Source organism: Nuphar pumila, chromosome 13 (genome assembly GCF_984573655.1).
Source record: "Nuphar pumila chromosome 13, dmNupPumi1.hap1.1, whole genome shotgun sequence".
In the NCBI taxonomy this organism is placed as follows: Eukaryota; Viridiplantae; Streptophyta; class Magnoliopsida; order Nymphaeales; family Nymphaeaceae; genus Nuphar; species Nuphar pumila.
The window spans coordinates 14988156-15009411 of record NC_143261.1 but is presented as its reverse complement, the minus strand read 5'-3'; the positions used below and the strand labels follow the sequence as shown (position 1 = coordinate 15009411).

The 21256-nt window shown below is 38.6% G+C and overlaps 1 protein-coding gene across 2 annotated transcripts in view; it reads left to right on the top strand.

Moving 5' to 3' along the window:
* LOC149817870 (nucleoporin (DUF3414)) overlaps window positions 1-11813 on the top strand; it is a 113450-nt gene extending 101637 nt beyond the window's left edge. For both annotated transcript variants that reach the window (XM_089985996.1, XM_089985997.1), the window contains 6 exons: window positions 1163-1270; window positions 1401-1459; window positions 8622-9006; window positions 9154-10710; window positions 10933-11140; window positions 11290-11813. In XM_089985996.1, coding sequence (XP_089842122.1) covers window positions 1163-1270; window positions 1401-1459; window positions 8622-9006; window positions 9154-10710; window positions 10933-11140; window positions 11290-11396 — 2424 coding nt within the window. In that variant the 3' untranslated portion in view covers window positions 11397-11813. The remainder of the gene's footprint in view (window positions 1-1162; window positions 1271-1400; window positions 1460-8621; window positions 9007-9153; window positions 10711-10932; window positions 11141-11289) is intronic.
* Window positions 11814-21256: the final 9443 nt, after the last annotated feature.

Genomic DNA, 21256 nt, shown 5'->3' with positions numbered 1-21256 from the left:
CTAAGAGAGGAGGATAAAAAGCGAAGATAAGAAGTGAAGATGGAAGAGAGGAGAAGAAAGAGCAATATGTGGAACACAAGCACTCCACCAATGGTTTACACGATCACTTCAAACTCTGGCAAGATCACTAACACTTTAAGAAGATCTTCAAATAGGCTTTAATAGTTCCAAGCTCTGATACCATGTAAAGAGGGGTTGAACACCTTCAAGTACCAACAAATTACTCACCACCGAGTGCAATACACAAGCACAAGTGTCAACAAGGACACAATCACTAGTGCTGGATTTCTAGCATGCAAGAAACATACATTTACAAAGGGGATTGACCCCTATTTATACACATAAGAGGGAGAGAGGAGAGCCAAGAGAGAGAGAATAGAGAGAGGGGAAGCCCCCAACAGCTGGATTTCTAGCCGTTGGGCCTCCAAGTCAACAAAGTTGACTTGGTTCAATGCTGTCCAACCTCCCATATATAAGTTAAAATACAGTGTATATATTTTGTATTTAACTGATATACATATATTTATACAATGTATCTATATCAGGGGTATTTTGGTTATTTATTGTCCTGTAATTGAATACAGTCAACTAGGGACAGTAGAGTCTTTTATTTTATTTTTACTTTTCTGTTATTTTTATTGTAAAGTCAATATGATTGTTGGGTGGCAGTCCAACTAGTCGGTGGACTGCCCCCAATGGTCATAAATATGACCATTGGACACGGTCCAACGATGGACTGTCTCCCTCTCTTGCATATGAGACTATAAATAGAGCCTCACTACTTCTTGTAATGCTATGCTTTTCACAAGCATGTTGGACACCCTCCCTCTCTTGCTTACTTCTTGTAATGCTATGCTTTTCACAAGCAATTTGTGTGGTAATATAAAAATATTTATTTTTATATCGTTTCTTTTGAGATTGTGATATTGTGTCTCTCCTTTGTGAGCTTGTATTTAATCCATTTGAGATCCTATTGTGATTGTGCACTTGTGTAGCCCATTGTTGGCATTGTGATTGTGCACATCTTGTTTCATTTCAATATATAATACAATTTAACAATAATCTCAACTTATGTTTTTGGTTCTCAACATTTTTTTTGTACTTGTGTACAATTTTTGTCATGTGTTTCTTCTAATGGAACTTACCTGTCCTATATCCACAGATGACTGGGAGCTTATGTATTGTACATTTAATTGGAAAATTGTTAGCTGGTGAAGTTGGTAGTTTGTCTCTGGCGTGTGTTGATATGATTCATGTGATAGCAAAAAAGGTAATAAAAGGATGTGGTTGAAAGATTTTGTTTGCTGGGAATTTGTTGAGTAACCTCATAGTCATTTTCACTGATGATCTGTTATGTGTTCTCATTTGTATACATTTTCTTGTTGTCGGTGTTAATGCAGTTGAGTGAGCAACCGGTGTTTCTTGAACTACTAGCTCGACATTCCTCGCGTGATTGTAGGTAGAGAACCCACTGTTCTTGGCTTTTTGGATTTTTGATGCTATATGCAATCATTCAATTTTATATCTATGTTGGCAACAATAAGATATCGTATTGAGTCTATTGACTTCCCTCTCACATATAGATCTATTATGCATTGCTCTGATGTTTCACACATGAAAAGTTCAGTCCATTTACTTCTTCACAGTTGTATATTTTCAGCCATCTTTGTGGTTAGTGCCATTTTCTTATGTAGCTTGTTTTTATGTCAGTGCTTGTGCTTTCATCTGCATATTTAGGTGCCTGCTGGTGTATTACCAGCGCTGAAGTTTCCTTTTACTTCTCACCTATTGGAATATCAATGCCAATGAATATATGAATTGAAGTAGACATGCTTGAATCAGCATGGATTAGAGGTAGTGAGGCTACAACTCATATGATTGAGGATTCAAGTATTTTGTCTTTGCTCTTCCCTTATAGTAGTAGTTAACAATGTTTGTAAAGTGAGTATTACATCATATGTCCTAAAAGAAAATAGGCAATGCATCTTATTGTATTGTAAATTATTAGAAACCTATATTGTAGATGCTGAATAACAAATGATATACAAATAACAGGCAACATAATAAGCAGGACAAAAGAGAAAGCTTTGATATGTAATTCAAAGAAGAAACTAGATGTGAATGATGCAAAAGCAAATACTGGATCTTTATAAATAAGGTTTGTGTCTTGCATACCTTCATGATTTTGCTTTCCTCTCAAAATTTGCCCTTTTTCCTTAGTCCTTGTTGTTTTTTGCCTTGACCTAGCAAAAGAAAAAACTTGCACAATTTGGGATCTTAATGTTTCAAAAAACTATCCTTCTAAATCCCCCTAATCAAACCTGCACACCCGTCTTCTTGCATACTTGCTACCGAACTGAACCTGCTGTCTCAACTAGTCGAGCATAATTTCTTTAACAAAATGTTGGCACTGTGCAGATTTACTCGTTAGGCTATATATCAAAATACATTTAAACACAACCTCACACATCAATTATACAACACATATCTTAACAGGTAATAACATAAAATCTTGCTAAATAACAAAATAGCAAGTCAACTTAATGCACATTCATTCATGCTAAGATTTGCAATTATGCACATGATGAATATTTATAGAAATGCATGAGCATATGCAAGATGCATGAACTTGCCATTTCAGTGATGCGAGTTCTTCATGTCATTTTCTTGCTTAAATGATGCATGCAATGTTCTATGTACATGCATTTCACATTCTTGTTTTCACTTGCCAATATCACTTGTCTGTGGGTACAACACGAACTCTTCCGGTTTGGAGGTACGACACAGGTTTGTACATTCAAGCAATTGTAACTTATTAACCTGCGTGACACCCCAACACTGGTATTATCTCCGAAGAAGGGAAAGAATAAATTACAGAGAGTTCTTAACCTCCTTCAACCTGATATATCAGTTTTTTCTCATGAGTCTTACCTACCACATCGTAAACAAATCATGGTAGTTCTTCCTGTTGCAGACTCTGTGAATGAGGGACAAACCCACCTTTCGTATTAAAACAATATCCTCACAAAGTCACTAAGTACCATGCTTATTCTTTCAATAAGCCACAAGAGAATTAATTTCACTTTGATTTCTTAATTAACTCTCTTGTTAAATATGTCAATGTAAACACATTCTTAGTTCATATATCATAATATTCATGGTACTCTATGCATGCTTTTGATTAGTCTCTACCATAAAATTATACACGTAATGTAATCACCAAGCATTTACACAGTCGGGGTAGACTAATCATTCATGTTTATGCATGCACAATTCAAACATGGCATTTATTCACAATTCACTTCATGTATGCACTTATGCATTTTCAGATCATGCTATCATACAAGCATATCATGTATCAATTCGTGCATACATTCAATCGCAGACATATCAATTTTAAATTTTATGCAAGTACACATGGCACAAGTACATTCAGACATTGCCAATTTCATGCCTCATTAGGTTTATTGTATAATTAGTTTACCTACATCAAATATCATAATTTATGTTTCATGTATTATTTAACATGAATTGTCGACTGAAAAAGACTTAGGCATATGAATAAACAAGTGAGGTAAATTCGAACATCTGTTTGCTTATTTTTGTAAAATCAACCCGAAATCATAGAAAACATATTCAACTTTCATCTTTTTATTGAGTATGCCTTAATATGTTGGGAAAACACCCTAAAAAACAGATCTCGAAAATCGGTTATTAAGAAATTATCAAAATTCTGTAACCACATACTATTCTGGAAATATAAAAGACCAGTTTCTGCAATCTGCAAAAAAAATTTCAACTTGCAGAATTTTCGTGGATTTACTGGTAACTCTTTTTACAAAATGCGTTTTACAATATCTTATTCTATATGTTGGATCTATCATAACTTTTTCATGATTTTATTTCATCTGTTTTGAATAGGTTTTTGGGACTTTCAAAATGACTAGTCAGAACAACCTTGTAACCAGAGCATAAAAACTGTGTTGTATTATAGTGAGTGTTTCTCCCTCAAAACAAATCCAAATCAAATAAAATAACATGCTAGAATCAATCTCCGGATGTGTAGAATATCACAATATATTTATTTATTTTTTTCTGATCCGTGTTATAAGATAAACAAAATTATTTTGAAAATCGGTCGGGTCACGAATGGAAACAACAGTCCAAGGCTATTAGAACTCTTGATAAAACCATAAACCATAGGCTAAACGTGACATTAAAGCATGATTCATTAGTAAATACACAATAATATTTAGTCTTTTTTCATGTTGATCTGCCATTAAAAATTCGTAAATCTCATTGGTAAAACATAATACAACATAAATCTAATCTTTAATCCATATTTAACACTAATTACATGAATAAACTAAATCATAATATTTCAGATTATTGCAGACATGATAACATCAATATTCTCTTTTCTCACATGATATAATCCATTAACGTGCTCGCAACAACCTGTATCAAACAAAAAAACCAATCTACAACAATCGATTTTGCCTTTTCTAAACTAACTTTCTTCAAAAACGTTTTCTCAAAATCGATTCACCAAAACACTGTTTTGGGTTTTCAAAAATCTTTTTCACATAGATCTAATAGCCATAGTCGTTTTAGGCATAGATCACATGTAGATCCAAGCTCTGGATCAAAAGAGGGTATGCGCACCCCGAAATCGAACATCATGTAAGTAGAAATCCCTATCGAAAATGCTTTTCTCACAATGAAACCGTCGCTTTTTCCTCCACACACCTCCTTCCGAGTTGATTTCGGTCTTCTCCATGGTAGTTGCAGTGTTTCTAATGGAGGTCCTTACTACCTCAAAGGTTGGGAGGAAGAAGGAGATATGAGGAAGAAGAGAGAAGAGATGCACTGCAATTGGGAGAGGTAGCTTAAATAACACCATAGGGAGGGGGGGGGGCGTCCCCTCCTATTGGGCCTCCTTCTAGCTTCTAGAGATAGAACCTATCTCCAACAACCATACGTGGGCCCCACTAGGTGGGGCATCCCTTTTAGAAGGCTCTCCAATATAGTCTTCAACCTCTATTCAAGCTCCTTTTTTAAAAAGACTTTAAACCACTCTTGGTCTCTTTAAGTGTTTTCCTAGAAATAAAACATTAATCTTTAATTAATTGTGGCATCCACTAAGGGGGGCGTCCCACCCTCTCTAGAACCCTCTCAAGATGTTTGGAGATCTTCTATCATGAGGTCTCTAGAATATCAAGTGGGCCCCAGCTAGGTGGCGCCCCACTTGGGTCCAATCCGAGTGATCCAGATTCGAAAACTCTGGACTGAATCCAATCCATGTTGGTTTGGACCTAGGTACCAAACATTAATTTCAAATCCAACACTTAATTAAAGATCAATATCCATAAACGAAGTCCAAATAAATATTGGATCCAAATATTAATGTTTGGATATGAATATGACTCATCCACGATCCATAAAAGCCATTGGCCACCCCTGAACCCCTGTGGGCCACCACGTAGGCACATGACACCCCAATGGGCTGGGCGTGACCCTCTGGGTCTTATAAGGAACCTAGTTTTTGTCCAAAATATAACCTAGTCAATTTTAAACAACGAAATTCTGAACCTTCTCCAAGTCGGAAAACCCAAAATGGAGATTGGTCAATTTTAAAAATTGCATTTTGTCAACCAACGCGTAACCGAACTCATCGTATCTGATCACTTACGAGATTTACAACTCATAACATACCTAACTAGAGTCTTAGATCAACTTAAACTCTTGAATTTCGCCTGAATTTAACTTGAATTTTGCTTAAATTTAAAAGTTAAAATAAACAAAATTCACAGGTGTTACATTCTACCTTAAAGAAATTTTGTCCACGAAATTATCTTTTTTTAGGTTTTCAATCGCACAAATAATTTATATCAAATAATAACAGTATAATTAAATCAATAAACAATTAAACCTACTTAGCGAGCGATGACGGACTGTTGGACGTGTCATGAGCTAATGTTTTTATCCCGCTCTGATAGCATTCTGTAACACCCCAAAATTTCAACTCTAAAATTTCAGAGTTTTTTTTTTCTTTTTTAAACAGCGAAACCAACTTTTTTTCTTTAGGTTAAACATTCTGGGAGGGTTACAATACAATCTATCATCATAACTGAATTAAAATGTGAATAACATTAAGATTTAATTAAGTCCCAATAATTTAAAATACATATCAGAGTATTTTGATAACAATAATTATTTTTTTAAAATTATTTCCAGGAAAGGAAGACCGGCTTTCAACGCTGCTCAAGCATTCCGCATCCGCTCTGCTGTTATACATCATAATTTACTTGAAACCCCATAAAACGGGTCATACTCGTGAAAGCCTCGTAGAAAATAACATACTTTAAATAAATGCACGAAATCAGGATACATAGAAAAACAACCTCGCACATCAATCATACAACACATATCTTAGCAAACAATAATATAAAATCATGCTAAAAAAATTGCAAATCAACTTAATGCACATTCATTCATGTTAAGATTTGCAACAATGCAACAAATTATGCACATGCATGAACATTTAAGGAATACATAAACATATACAAGATGCATGCACTTACCATTTCAGTGGTGTGAGTAAATTCTTATCTTCAATTATCATTTTTTCGCTTAAATGCATGCAATGTTTTATGTACATGCATTTCACATTCTTGTTTTTACTTGCGAATATCACCTGTTTGTGGGTACAACATAGACTCTTCCAGTTTGAAGGTACAATTCAGGATTGTATATTCAAGCAGTTGTATCTTATTAACCTGCGTGACACCGCAACACTAGTATTATCTCCGGAGAAAGGAAATAATAAATTAGAGAGAGTTCTCAACCTCCTGCGACCTGATATATCAGTTCTTTCTCATGAGTCTTACCTACCATACCGCAGACAAATCGTGATAGTTCTCCCTATCACAGACTTTGTGGATGGGGGACAGAGCAACTTTTCGTGCTAAAACAATATCCCCACAGAGTCACTAAGTACCATGGTTACTCTTTCAATAAGATACAAAAAATTAATTTCACTTTGATTTCTTAATTAACTCTCTTGTTAAGCGTGTTAATGCAAACATGTAAATTTTCAGACATTTATTCACAATTCACTTCATGTATTCCCTTTTGCATTTTCAAATCATGCTATCATACAAGCATATCATGTATCAATTCATCCCTCATTAGGTTTGTTGTATAATCAGTTTACTTGCTTCAAATATTACAATTTATGCTTGTATTGCTTACTGAAAGCTTCTAAGGAAGGTGGGAAGCTCGCTTCCCAGAAACTCGCTTCGGAAGCACGATACTCTTCGCTTCGGAAACTACATGGGAATCTCGATTCCCCCACGCTTCTTCTATGCTTCCCACACACATGATCTATGCTTCCTATATGCTTTTCTCACGTTTCTTTTCATGTTTTTCATGTATTTTCTCACGCTTTCACTCACTTTCCATGTACTTTCTTTAAATTAGTAACCATCATTGTTAAATTTTAACAAAAATTTAACTCTTTTACTGAAAAATCACAAAATATAAGAATGATCAATTTTATTTTAGTTTTTTTTGTTTCTTGTTCGATTCCTATTCAATTACCATATTGCTTTATTTTTTTTAATATTTCGCTTTTAAATTAATACTTCGCTTCCCGCTTCCTATAAAATTTAAAATGCCTCGCTTCCGCTTCCTGTATTGTTTTCTGCTTCCGCTTCCTAGTGAATTCGGACCTCTGTTTGCTTGTTTTTGTAAAATCAACCAGAAATCACAGAAAATATATTCAACTTTCATCTTTTTACTAAGTATGCCTTAATATGTTGGAAAAACAACCTTGTCATTTTTCCTTCTAGAGGTGATGTATGATGATGGGACTGTGCTATCAGCCTGCCACAAGAGATTTCTTCCAATGGTGGGATTGGATTCTAGTAACTTACCTTGAGTTGATTCTTAATTATTTCATATTCAATCATTAGCTACTGCTGAACCATCCATGTAGTATTTTGATTTCCCAATGTATTTCATTTTTTGTATGTTTTTTATTCTTTAATGGTTTGTATGCTTTCTGCTTGTTTGTTTGCTTTGCCAAGGCGGTTACTGCTTTCTTTGTACATAATGTATGAGGATGATCCCCCCATATTCTTTATTTTCCTTCCTCTTCCATATGAAAAATTAATCTCCTGATGTTTTTGCTTAAGAGGGTGCTTGGTCGGAACCTTCACTAGTACTAATTGAGGATGTTCATGTTCCTCTCAAAAAGAATTACTTTTGATACCCTAGTTTGTTCCATTGACTTTTCAGTTTTCACTATTTTTCTTGCCATTTAACATATGTTATTCTGGCCCTGCCATATTGTACTTTCCTGTTGTGTTTGATTTCCATATTCATGTAGCCAAATCACACCTAATTATACAAGGTCAATATTTTTGGATTACCTCAAAGTCTTAAAAAAAGGTAATGAAGATTGAAAGAATCTTTCAATTCATAGCATTTGTGGAGGCACCCACATGGTTTCTTGTTTGGTGTTCTATCCTTTGTCTCAATGGGTTGACTGAAATTAGCTTAAAACTCTTCAGGTGATATATTTTTTATGCATATGCATTTGTCTTTATATTTTGCAGTTCAACGCATGATCTAAAAATACAAATAGTGAGCGATCTTTGCCATCATATTCATGGAGAATTAGACGTGCTGCAGTTTTCTTCTGGTCCGCTGAAAGAGCTCTCACAAATTCTCCTGCAGTTGAACCCTTGGCAGTCAAATAAACCTAGACAACCCACTGTAGTTCAACAACCTGGTCATGCTAATTATCTGTTTGACACCACTAGCATACAGATCAACTTGGGGTTGGATTTTTGGCTTCCATCAGAATGTAAGGAATTGAAGGCAATAGCGGAAAGTATGTTGTCATGCATGGAAAATGCAAATTTGATGGCATTTCTTGCAGATTCCCAGGTGTCTGCACTGAAATCTTTGACATTGCTCTTGTGTATATATAAGAGAAGTGTAAGTACTTGTTTTTCAGAAAGCGAAACCAGTTGCTTATCTTGTTGTATCTGTAAAGTCAGGTAGTTTTGGTTTCTTGTCTGCTGGCATCAGTTCTATTCTTCTACTTTTCTTGTCCGTCGTTTGTGATTCTCACACTTCTTGCAGTCAACAGAAGCCAAACCAGCAGCACATGATCAAGGTTCCTCGCAGGCATTCCTGGAGTCTTCTGTCGACTACTTGTGCAAATGTTTGCAAAAAGCTGACATTTCAGATTATGGCATTGATACTATGGAACAAAATATTTTGGAAGCTCAAACAGAACTATTGTTGCACCTTGTGACTAGTCTGTATGGTCAAATTTCACCATCTAGCAACAGGCGGCATGTTCCATCAGTATGTCTGTTGGTCATCAAGACTGCAAGCTCAAATCTCAAAGGATTAGTTGATGTCAAGTCATTCTCTGTCAGGCAGAAAAAGGTTGTCAAATATCTGCTCACACTGATTTTGCTATCCGTTAAGTTCATCAGATCTCTTCATTTAGAAAAGTCAACTACATTTGTTGATTATTCTGCGGGTGAAATCTCAATGATGAGTTTGGGGCTGTTACCTGTTCTCTGTAGTGCTCTTGAAACTGCTGAATATTGCAACCTCTCATTGGTTGCAGTAGATGTCATAATAAATGGGTTTTTGGCTTCTAACACATGGCTTCCTGTTTTACGGAAGCATTTACCACTACAACTCATAATGCAGCTGCTTCAGCAAGTCAACTCTTCTGCTTCTGTTTCCATGATCTTAAAATTCTTTCTGACATTAGCACGTATTAGAGGTGGTGCTGAGATGCTTCATCATGCCGACTTTATGTCGTGTCTGAAGGTATTACTTAACCTCTCTTTGGAGGATAATCAGCATTCATCAAATTCTAGGATAGAAAATGACTTTTCGACAACTTCCAACCAGAAAAGATATAGGCATGTATGGGAACTTGGCATGGCTATTCTTGCTGCTATGATCAATTCATTAGGAGATGATTCCTCATCTGAGACAATTGTGGAAGAAGCTACATCATATTTTTTTTTAGAAAATCCCCATTTGATGTCTTACTTGTCAGCCCCAAACTTTCCCACAGATGATCATGACAAGAAGAGAGCCAGAATTCAGAAGCCTCAAACTTCTTTAATCGCATTGAGAGAAACAGAGAATGCTCTTCTTTTAATTTGTGAACTTTCTAAACATCGGACATGGTCGAAAACAATGCGGATTTTGGAATCGCAGCTGAGGGAGAGAATTATTCATCTTTTGGCATTTATTAGCAAGGGAGGACAGCACTTTGGGGAGGCCCCAAGTAAGAATGCGTCTTTTTTCTGCCCTCCAACACTCAAAGAAGAGAGAGAGTTTTGTAGAAGGCCCTCATCTGTTCATAGCAAGTATGGATGGTTTTCAATTTTAACCATTTGTTGTGTAACCAAAGACAAGATACTGGCTCTCCCAAGCACAAAACTGTCACCTGCAATCCAGGACAAAGCTGATGAAACTATTGTATCTGGACCTCATACATACTTTTCTTATCTTACTGCTATGCAGATATACAGAATTGCTGCTCTACTTTTAAGATTTTTGTGTATGCAAGCAATGGCTGCAGCCGGATCGGCAGAGGATGTTGGAGTGATTGATTTTGCACATTTTCCTGAGCTTCCCATGCCTGAGATACTTCATGGTTTACAGGTAGGTTTTAACTTTTTATGCATTTGATGCAATTCAGAGTTACTGTACTTGGTCTCTTGGACTTTGTGAGATCCACTTCGTATCTGGATCTCACAAAGTCTCTCATGTTTATTGCTGATTATCTGTTATTTGCTGAATCCACCCAGTTCTGCCTTAGCATGATTAGAAAGACTTTTGCTAGCCTCAGTATTTATGGCTGACTTTGAAGCGCTTGTGGCACAGGATCAGGCAGTTGCAATTGTTACAGAATTGCTTGAAAGCAAGAAATCAGCAGCTGTTCCGCCTGATGTCAAGATTGTTTGTCTTTTGCTACTGCAAATAATGGAAAAAGCTTTATATCTTGAACTTTGTGTGTCTCAAACTTGTGGAATGAGACCAATGTCTGCTAGGATTGAAGATTTCTTCAAAGAAATCAAAGCTTTGTTTAAAGGTAACAATTTTTGTCTGTTGTATATGCATATGCTTCCTTTTTGGGGACTCTCATCTATAGTGTACATCGGTCATGTTGGAAGTTTCATATGCAGCATATTCCACAAATGTTTCACTAGACTGATAAATATAACTTTTCCCTTGTTTCAGCGTCGGAAGGGCATACGTTCTTAGAAACCTCGTTGAAATGCGTGAAGCAGATAATAGTGCTTGTATACCCTGACTTGTTGCAAATAGATGGGATCTCATGCAGCTGAATTCAATCATGATTTATTGGTAGCTTTTCTGTTCTGCCACAACAAGTGTTCCAAGTTGTCGAATCTCTGGCAATGTTGACGCGGCATTGGCATTAATGTCTTGGGTAGTTCAGTTGGATTTCTTTTTGAAGATACAACTGAAATGCGTATCAGAATTGGTTGATGGACGCAAAAAATTTCACTCTTACCATCCTGTTGAAGCCGGTGCTGTTTTTCATAGCAACTCGTTGTGGAGAGAAAACATCTCATCTGAGAATAGCAAAATCCGGTGCGCGGTTATATTGTTTGAACAAAAAAGTCAATTGGCTGCTGCTAAGACACCTTTGTATTTTGTGTTTCTTTGATTAGTATGTAAAGCTTTAAAATTAAGTTCTGAACTAGTTTCGATGCTTCAAGCGAAGAAAATTTTAGCTCGAATGGCCATCCCTTCGTTTCCTTGCATTCATTTTCACACGCAGTAACAAAAGTGAAAACCAGCAAGGTGATCATCTTTCGTGGGCTTTTGTCAAGAAAATCTTGGCAAAATAAACAAATGAATTAAATATAAGAAACAAGTTATAAATTTTAGAAATTATTGAGATTAAGTGAAGTTCATAACATGGTAGTGCTGTGTTTTTTGCTTTTATTGGCTAATGGCAATATTTTCTATGAATCATGGTTGTGGATGCTTCTTACATCCGTCAAGCTGTCACATTTTTCTCATTTTTTTTTTTTAAATGCGTGATATTAGTGACGTTTTTGTACGACGTGGAGCTTTGTGCTGCAGTTACACGCTTCTAAGCTGTATCCTGTTTATTTTTTGTCGTCGTGAATCTGTGATGTGCTTTCTGTTCTCATGTGAGCAAATTTCGATGCTTAGGGTCGAAGGGTCAGTTCGTAGGGTCCCAGAGTGCCAGCACGCCCATGCAAATGCGGGACACCCAGATGGGCAGGACACTGCATCCTGCATATATGTGTTTTGTTCTCCCATGCTGTTTGGCCCTCCCCCCTAGAACAGGACGGGACAGGACAGGACAGTGTGGTCACCTTTGAAAAAAAAAACGCCCTTGTCCAGGTTTGTCTGCAGACAGGACTGGACTGGACATTGTCTCCTTGTCCTCTCCTGTCCACGGACCAATGCCCCCTTAGGGTTGGCTCAAGTTGGGTTCAGGCTGGCTCCAAGTTGGTTTGATTACATTTTAAGCTAGTCTAATCCGCCCTGTGACTGAGGAATTAGATTAAAGTTGGAAGGTAATTACAGTTAATTAAATACAAGTTACTGTTTTTCCATAGTTACTGGACACTTCTCCCTACATGGGGAAGTTTGTTTCATCGGAAACATGATACGGAAATGGGAACTTTTCACTTGAAAAGAGAGGAAGGTATGGGAAACATGCTTCCCTTTAGTGAAAAGCTCGCATATGTCCTTGTTTCTCAAATGGATTCCCTCTCTCTTCTTTATCCTTTCTCTCTTGCCTCCTGTTGGTTATCACTTATTTTTTGGTTATTTCTTACATTTTTCGCATTACAAATATCTTTTTCTATAACAAGCTTGTTGATTCTATTTTATGTTGTTTCTCTTTGCTTCCACTCCTGGTTCATATTGCTTCTTATGTGTTTGCTTTTTAGTGTCTCTTCACAATTGTATCACGCTTCTCGTTTCTACTAATTTTCAATACTTGCATCCTCACTTTCGTTTCACTCATTGCTCATCGTTTTTATTTTGTTTCCTGGTTATTTTGGTTTTGATTGGTGTTATAGTCAAATATAAGAGAAGAGAATGTCTCATTTACCCATTAGAACGAGAAGAGGTAACGTGAGGTACATTCTTTAAAATGAGGGAAATACTTCATAAAAAGAGTTTTTTGTGAATTATTGTTTAATAAAACAAACAATATTTGCACAAGCTACCTCCCCATCAATTTTGGTCACTGTTAGGGCAATAAATTTGTTGGCGTTTGTTTGTGTGTTAAGAAAAGAAGAGGGCCCAAGGAAACAAATAGATCTCTTTGAGCCCGAGAGAGCTTGAGAAAACAGTTGTCGTATTTTAAGATCTTTTGCTTGAGGCATGCAAACTAGACTGGGTTCCGTCCAAAAATCCAAAATTGGTCCTTCAACATCATGGGCTTGTAAAACGGGTTGTTGTTCAACTCTGTTGAACTTGGTGATTTTGCCGTGTAGGAGGAGCAGGGATCCAGGGACCGGCTATGTGCCATAGCCAATCACATGATTGCATTTCATGTGGGGCTTGCACTCTGTAACTGTGGGTCCCATGCAATGCTGTCATGTGATATTGGCTATGGCACTTAGCCATGTCACTTAACCACTCCTTTGATCTCAACTTTTTATAAATTTGGAGTTCTTTTCTTTTTGTGGTGATGGGGGGAGGAGGGGGAATGAACCTTACAGACTTGACATACAGATTGAAATAACAAATGAACTTTAGCTCGTGATTGTGAGAGTTTGAAAATTGCAGTAGTCCACAATGTATCAAAATTTCATGACTCGAAACTACATTTTCAAGTCCAAATGAAAAAAAACACAATAAGGGTGTGATTCCTAACCACCCAAAAAGGATAAAAGAAACATTCATTCATGTTCATTGGACGAGGAGACATTCTTAAAAATGATCCGATTGCGTTTGTGTGCCGGGAAAACCTGAGGGTTTCTGCAATGGATGTCCGCAATAGAAAGTACTGCTGGACCTTCTGTGGAGCCATTTTCCATCAGACACCCTCAAGTAAGGATGCCAACGGGTTGGGTTTACCCGATTAAGACCCGGGTCCAGACCCAAAGGTCCGATTAATACATAGACCCGGGTATAGTTTGTGAAATTTTATACCAGACCCAGACCCGATCCGAGTTCCAATTAAGACACCCAAAATTTTGGCTTCATTTTTACGTTATATGCTCCATCAACATTCTCTTCAATCAGCCGAGTGCTTATGGTCTTGTTTTGTAGCCTTTGATGATCAAATTGACTTTTCATTAAATTATTGATAGATGCAGCCGTATATTTCTCCCACTCGCCCTATGGCTTATTTATCTTATCTTCTAAATAATTCCCTTTTTGGCAGCTGGCGTTTCCTTTTCATAAGGCATATCATTTCTCGAAGAATTTGTCGAGAGGAATCGTGGATGGGCATAGATACATGCAAATTCGAGGCTCTCTCTCTCTCTCATCTACAAGTGTTTTACATGCTTGATTTTATAGGAAAACTCTCGGATTATCCGATTCCTACACACAATTTGAAAATGAAGAGAACACATACAAGAACACCATTCAATCAACGTGGGTCAGGGGAGTGACTTACATCCACGAAGAATGGTTTTCTCTATCTCACTCAATAGATGAGAATAGATCTTGATTATTATATCAGTGTACACGCCCTTTTAGTTTAGGTTACAAAGGAGGACTTCGAATCGAATTTGGATCTCTCAGGTAGGGGTGGGCAATGGGCCGCGCTGCTTGATGGGCCAAGCCGACCCGGCCAGCCATGGGCTGGGTTTGGGCCAAGGTTTTAGGTTTGGGCCTATTAGGTACCAGGCTGAAACCGAGCTGGTGATATACATGAGTCGGGCTTGGGCCAGCCCGCGGGCCACCGGGCTGGCCCCATGAGCTTGAGTTATTTATTATTTTTTTAATAATATAAAAAGTAACTTGGTGACTATTACTATTTTACCTAATTAGTTAGGTTAATTTTATGAAAACTAGAAAGATAATTAATTGGGTGCATGAAAAGTGTAAATTATTACTTTTTACAATTAAATTTGGGTCGGGTTGGGCCGGACCTGGCCCGTTTCGCATTGGCCCGTAGGGCCAATGGGCCGGGTCATGAGCTGCTCTTCAAATAAGAACCGGGACACACTTAAAGCCCTGTGGGCTGAGTTCTAAACGGGTTCGGGCAGGCCCAATGCCCACCCCTACTCTCAGGATTACAATCAGTTTTAGGAAGAAAATTAAAATCACATCAGAAAATTAGAATTTTGAAGACAGACATTAGAAGCAAGAGGTTTTACGTTGAGTAAGAGTAAGACAGAATATATGGAATGTCGGTTTAGTAAGCAACGCAGTAGTGATGAGAGTGTAGTGAAGCTTGGCAAGCAAGAAATATTGGTGAATGACTATTTCAAATATTTGGGATCTATTATTCAAAAGGATGGAGAAATTGATGGAGATGTAAACCATAGGATAAAGATTGGGTGAATGAAATGAAAAAGTGCAACTGGAGTGTTGTGAGATCGTAGAATGCCATTGCAATTGAAGGGAAAGTTTTATAGGATGACAATTAGGTCCGCTTTACTATATGGTACTGAATGCTGGGCTGCAAAGAGACATCATATTCAAAAAATGAGTGTAGTTCGATGGATGTGTGGAAATACAGTAAAAGATAAGATTCGAAATGAGGAGATACGTAAGAAGGTAGGCATTGCATCCATTGAAAATACATTGAGAGAAAATCGTTTACGGTGGTTTGGGAATATTCGGCGAAGGCCTAATGATGCTCTGGTTAGAAGGATGGAAAATGGGAAAATATATTAGCTAAAAGAGGTCGGGGTAGGCCTAAGAAGACTTGGATGGAGATGATAGGAAATGATATGAATGCTTTGAACCTCACCGAGGACATGGCATTGGATAGAAATGATTGGAGGAGAAGGATACATGTGGAGGACACAATGATTTTCTTTTTTGGTTCATATCGCCAACCCCAATTGTTTTGGGATGAAGGCGTAGTTGTTGTTTGTTGATCATACTGAATCCAAATTAGGCTGAGCACAAGTGTGTGTGACAATGGACCGACCAGCAGGGAGAGAGAGAGAGAGAGAAAGGTGGGGGGCACAACATTTGGGTTAGGTGGGCACTACTCACCTTAACCTAAACCCTCTTATTGGTGATTTCTGGGTCAGACTTAAGTAAAAACACGAAAAACCCTTCAAAAACCTGGTTATAGCTGGACTGTTAGCTAGAAAAGTGGTTAGCTACTAGTACTTTCTCTCTTTCATTATGTATATAGAGAGAGAAAAAGAAATGGGATCGTGCTAAATGAAATATGCTAACTGAAACATGCTAAATGAGTTTTTCTGCTCTTGTAGAGAATCCACACCTAGATCATGTGTTTTAGATGAAAAAAACTATATTTGAAGCCTAAAAAATTTACAAATATTTTGGACTGTTGGTTTTTTGAACCTTATAAAAACCCACCCATGTGTCGGAATCGAACAAGAGCTGATCCCTATAAAATCAACACATTTGTAGAATTTAAAAATAAAACAAAAAACCCTGAAAAACTCAGTTAACACGTTGCATTTAGCACATACTCGTTACTCTACATATATAGTCACTAGAATATGAGAACTAATATGTCATGATTTTTTTTTTCTCTTGAATCTAACCATACTGCTTGGTTTTATAAGAATCCACTCTTGAATCATCCCATTTTGATGCATAAACAAGATTTTTTTAAGACTTTAAAAATCATTGGCTCATAATCCTTATAAATATTCAAGCATTCAAAAATCACATTTTTTTTATTCCTAGCAAATTCATCATGGATGTGCAAAAAATGTGTTGAATATATATAGCACGTATAACCATGGTGCAGCACTGATATTCACGAAAGCGTTGACATGAATCTATACCGACCTCCGCAGAACGTGCAAGCCACCTAGTTTCGACCCTCATTACCAACAAGTAGAAAGTAGGCTGGCTCTTACAAATGGTGCAATCTAAAAGGGCTCAATTTTGGTATATATGACCTTACCATGTGTCCTTATTAGGTTCGGCACGAGTGCTTCCAGTAGTAGCAGAGACGGGAAGTCAACAGGTCACTTAACTTCTGCTCTCGCCACCTAGCCTCAAGGCATGAAAGAAACATCATGGCAAACTTGAGCTAGCTTTGCTGTTGTCAAAAGAGTAGGTTGGTTTTGGTCTTCATAAAGTCTAGTCTATCCAACAACAGCAGCGTACCCTTAGCAAAGTTGAAAAGTTCATTCATTCCCCATTGGTCATAGACTCTTCTTTTGTGACCAAACTTTAAAGCCTAGCTCTTAGATCTACGCTAGTGCAAGACTAGGCCACGTCAATATGGCTTGGGTCAAGTTATTACAATCATCTCTCCAGAGTCCAGACCTAGCTCTTAGATCTCGGCCATGTCCAAGCATGGCAGGGAACCCTATGTTGGTCTGCCCACCTAGTAATTCTATAGATTTTTTTGTGAAAGAGAGTTGAGCAGCAGGATGAGGTAGTCATTTCCCATGCAATATATAATAATACATGTTGACAATGGAAACCAACGCTTCTTATCTTCTATTTTGTGCCTCGGCGCCTGAGCTTTTATAGTTTATATTTTATAGACTCTGAATGCACCAACCATTGAAAGAAAGATTCTCTTTTCTTAGGAAATAGGACTTGTTTCTAATTAAGGGTGAAACAAAAGTCTATGAGAAAACCTATGTAATAAATGCAAAAAATTAAGCAGCTTTCCTGTTAAAATGGTTTCTTACCTCCCTTAGAAGCATTTTCCTTCGGTTTATTGAAAAGCCTTGGGCATTGTGTGGAAAGGGACAAAAAAAACGCCTTGAGGAGAAGGGAGTTGACAAAAGAGAACATGGGGAAATTTCCCTTCATGATGTGGAGAATGGGGGTTAAGGAGGGAAAGGAGGAAACTGGCCTGATGTGGTTCTTGAGTAGTTTCATCACATCTCAAAAAGGAATTGCCTCGAACCATCCATCCCATTCCACATTATTCGGTATTTCAAGATGGCTTAGACCCAGTTTTTTTTTTTTAAATTTTTGAACGAGAAGAAGCTACCGTTATGGTCCAGCCGTCCAGACGATAAGTTACATTGTCCATGACTAGTGTAAAACTTCACGAGTACTCCCCACTGCCCACTGGAGATAAACCCTGGTTGGCTTCAACCCTGCAGCAGGTATGCACACCCGAGTATCGAATTGGTGACGACCTTCAGTTTAAAGGCCTTAAGCCGACCCATCTAGCCAGGTGCGTAAACCCTTGTGGACTGGACCCAACCAACTTGAACTGTTATAACTAAGCTAAACGTTTGCTAGGTCATTCTTTTTTTTTTTTTTATGACGAGCCTCGCTGAGAACCAGGTGATTTAATGCACCTGCTCCCTGACCCCGGGTGTGGATCGGGATCACTGACACCCGGTTAAAGGCATCCCCACACCCGGTGAGAGTCGAACGTGAGACGAAGGAGTCAGCACCCTCTTCCAGGCCCGTTTGCTAAGACTTATTCTTGATTCAGAACTCATGTCTGACATCACAGCCACCAATCCAGCATTTTCTTTCGTAGCCAGCATTTCATGAATGCGTGATTCTGAGGGCTGATCTCTCAGTTTGAAATGGGAGGTGCAGCTTGGCCATTCTACTACTTGCTATGAAGACTTCATGTAGTCACAGAAAAAAGGGAATAGACTAACACCAAATACTTGATCAATTACAGCAATTAATATTGTTCGATACCGAAATAACCAACTAAGCCAAACACACACACACACACACAGATCATGGAGCCACCCTCACGGTGCAGTTGCGGGGAACAAGAACCTGAACATCTCTAACATGGCAACTCGTCTCACAAGAAGTGCAGCCCCAAGATAACCGGCAACGCTTCTTCGTGCTCATGACCATGTCTTTCATCTTCATCATCGTCGGAGTCTTTACATCTTTCCAATCTTTGGAGCACTCCAACAGAGCCTTCAGAAATGGATCCTTCGCCAGCGGAATCGGCACTTCCTTCTTCTTTTTCTGCTGCGGCTGCGGCTGCGTCTGCGGCTGCGGCTGCGGCTGCTGTGTGAATATCCTTTCAGCCAATGGACAAAGGACTTGACAAAGCAACCTGGCTGATAAGGCCCTAAGGTTGGCAAGTGGAGGTGGTGGTGGAAGGCATGTTCCCTCTTCTTCTTCTTCTTCTTCTTCTTCTTCATCTTCCTCTTCCTGCTCCTCATTGTCATCTTCAGCTTCATCTCCATCACCATTTTTATCATGATCATCATCACTGTCTTTGTTATGATCATTTTCATCATATTCACAGTTACCAACATAACCATCATCATCAACAACATCACGGTCACGATGATCCCTCAATGATGAGCAATAGATGGACTTGGGGACTCCCGGAGTGCGCTCCCATGAGAATGGGATGGCTGCAGAGGGAGATAGAGGGAAGTAGAGAGAAACAGCTGGGGATTTGGGGCATGAGAGGATCCTTATGGGCCTCTTGTTGAGAATGAGGGGGAGGGCTCTCCTCTCTGGGGGCTTCTTCTTCTTGATCTTCATGGCCTTCTTCTTGAGGAAAGGTTTGTGAATGGGGAGAGATCCAAAAAGAGGAGGAACGCAGTATTTTACCTTCTTTCTTTCTTTTTTAATGATATGTACATATGCAAGATCTACGGACTGGATTCACCGCTGATAGAGTGAGATGGATAAAGGGCTCTTGGATATTTGAGGTAAGAAGCTTGGCCAGATACCTTTTTTTTTAGATAGGCAAGCTGGGGGTTAGGCAGACCCCAACTATTGGGAGGGTGGTGTGTGTTCTCCCCCGAAGACGCTGTTAGCCACATTGCGTGTTTGGGGTCCCAATGAGCGCCATATATATAAGCACATGGGGCTCGTATTCCCGTGTGTGTCGACATCACTTAGCATTGGATTTCAGTGCGGTTGGAAAGACTTAAGTACTCTTTCCTGCTATTCTCGCCATGAAACGACGGTTCGAGAAAATGACAAAAATGTCATCCATTAAAAAAAAAAAAACGATGGTTCGAGAAAAGGATAAAAAAGTTCTATATCCAGAAAGTTGCGGATGATGTTAACTCTTCAAAGTCCAAACAACGAAACAAACATGAAACACTCTCTTTCTTTTTCGTTTAAACTTTTTGTCGGCATCTTCTTCTTCCTTCTCCGTGAAATACTATAAACTCTCTCTCTCTCTCTCTAAAGAAGAAATTAAGGGAGGCAAAGAGTCGGCGATCCAATGGTGATCGTCGTCCTCTTTTTGCTAACAGTGGTTGGAATGCTGCCCTCGTCCAGTGGGCAACCGACTGTGGCGGCCCTTCCATCGCCTTCGAGGGACACCTACAACGGAATATTCCTCCAGTACACCTACGACAGAGTCTTTCAAAGTACAATCCGTCTACCCCTACGTCGAAAATACTTTTGATCAGGGCTATGCCTTCCAGGTCACCTTGACGTTGCTCAACACGGGCGTTCGCACCCTCAAGTCTTAGCGGGCATTTGTCAGGTTCTGGCACCGCGAGGTCCTCATCTTGACCTCCGACATCATGCTCTCCGACAGGACCCACCAACGTCGGGAATGACACGTTCCTCTCCGGCATTCCCATCACGGACCTCAAGACTGCCATCGGGACGGCTGGCGACTGCAATGTTTTAGGAAAATCGAATAGCGATTTATGAAAATCGCGTAGCAAAAAAAATGACAAATCGTTATAGCGATTTTTGTAAATCGTTATATCGAGTAGCGATTTACAAAAATCGTGTAGCAAAAAAAAATGGCAAATCGCTATAGCGAGTAGTGATTTACGAAAATCGTGTAGTGAAAAAAATGAAAAAATGCTAAATCGAGTAGCGATTTACGAAAATCGCGTAGCAAAAAAAAATATAGAAAATCGTGGGAATGGGTATTACAAAAACCTCGAGCAAGAAACAACCTACGCCAGGGGGAGCCCCCGGATTCCCTTCTGTAAGGGCAAAAACTATGAATCAGGCTCCACAAGTCATCAAGTTGAACCATGTTACAGTCACTATGCAGGTCAATCGGTGCTTGATAAGGCAATGTAGGATCGTCTGCTAGATCTGCACAGAGGCAGAAAGAGAAGGGAGAGAGAGAGAGGGTTGATGT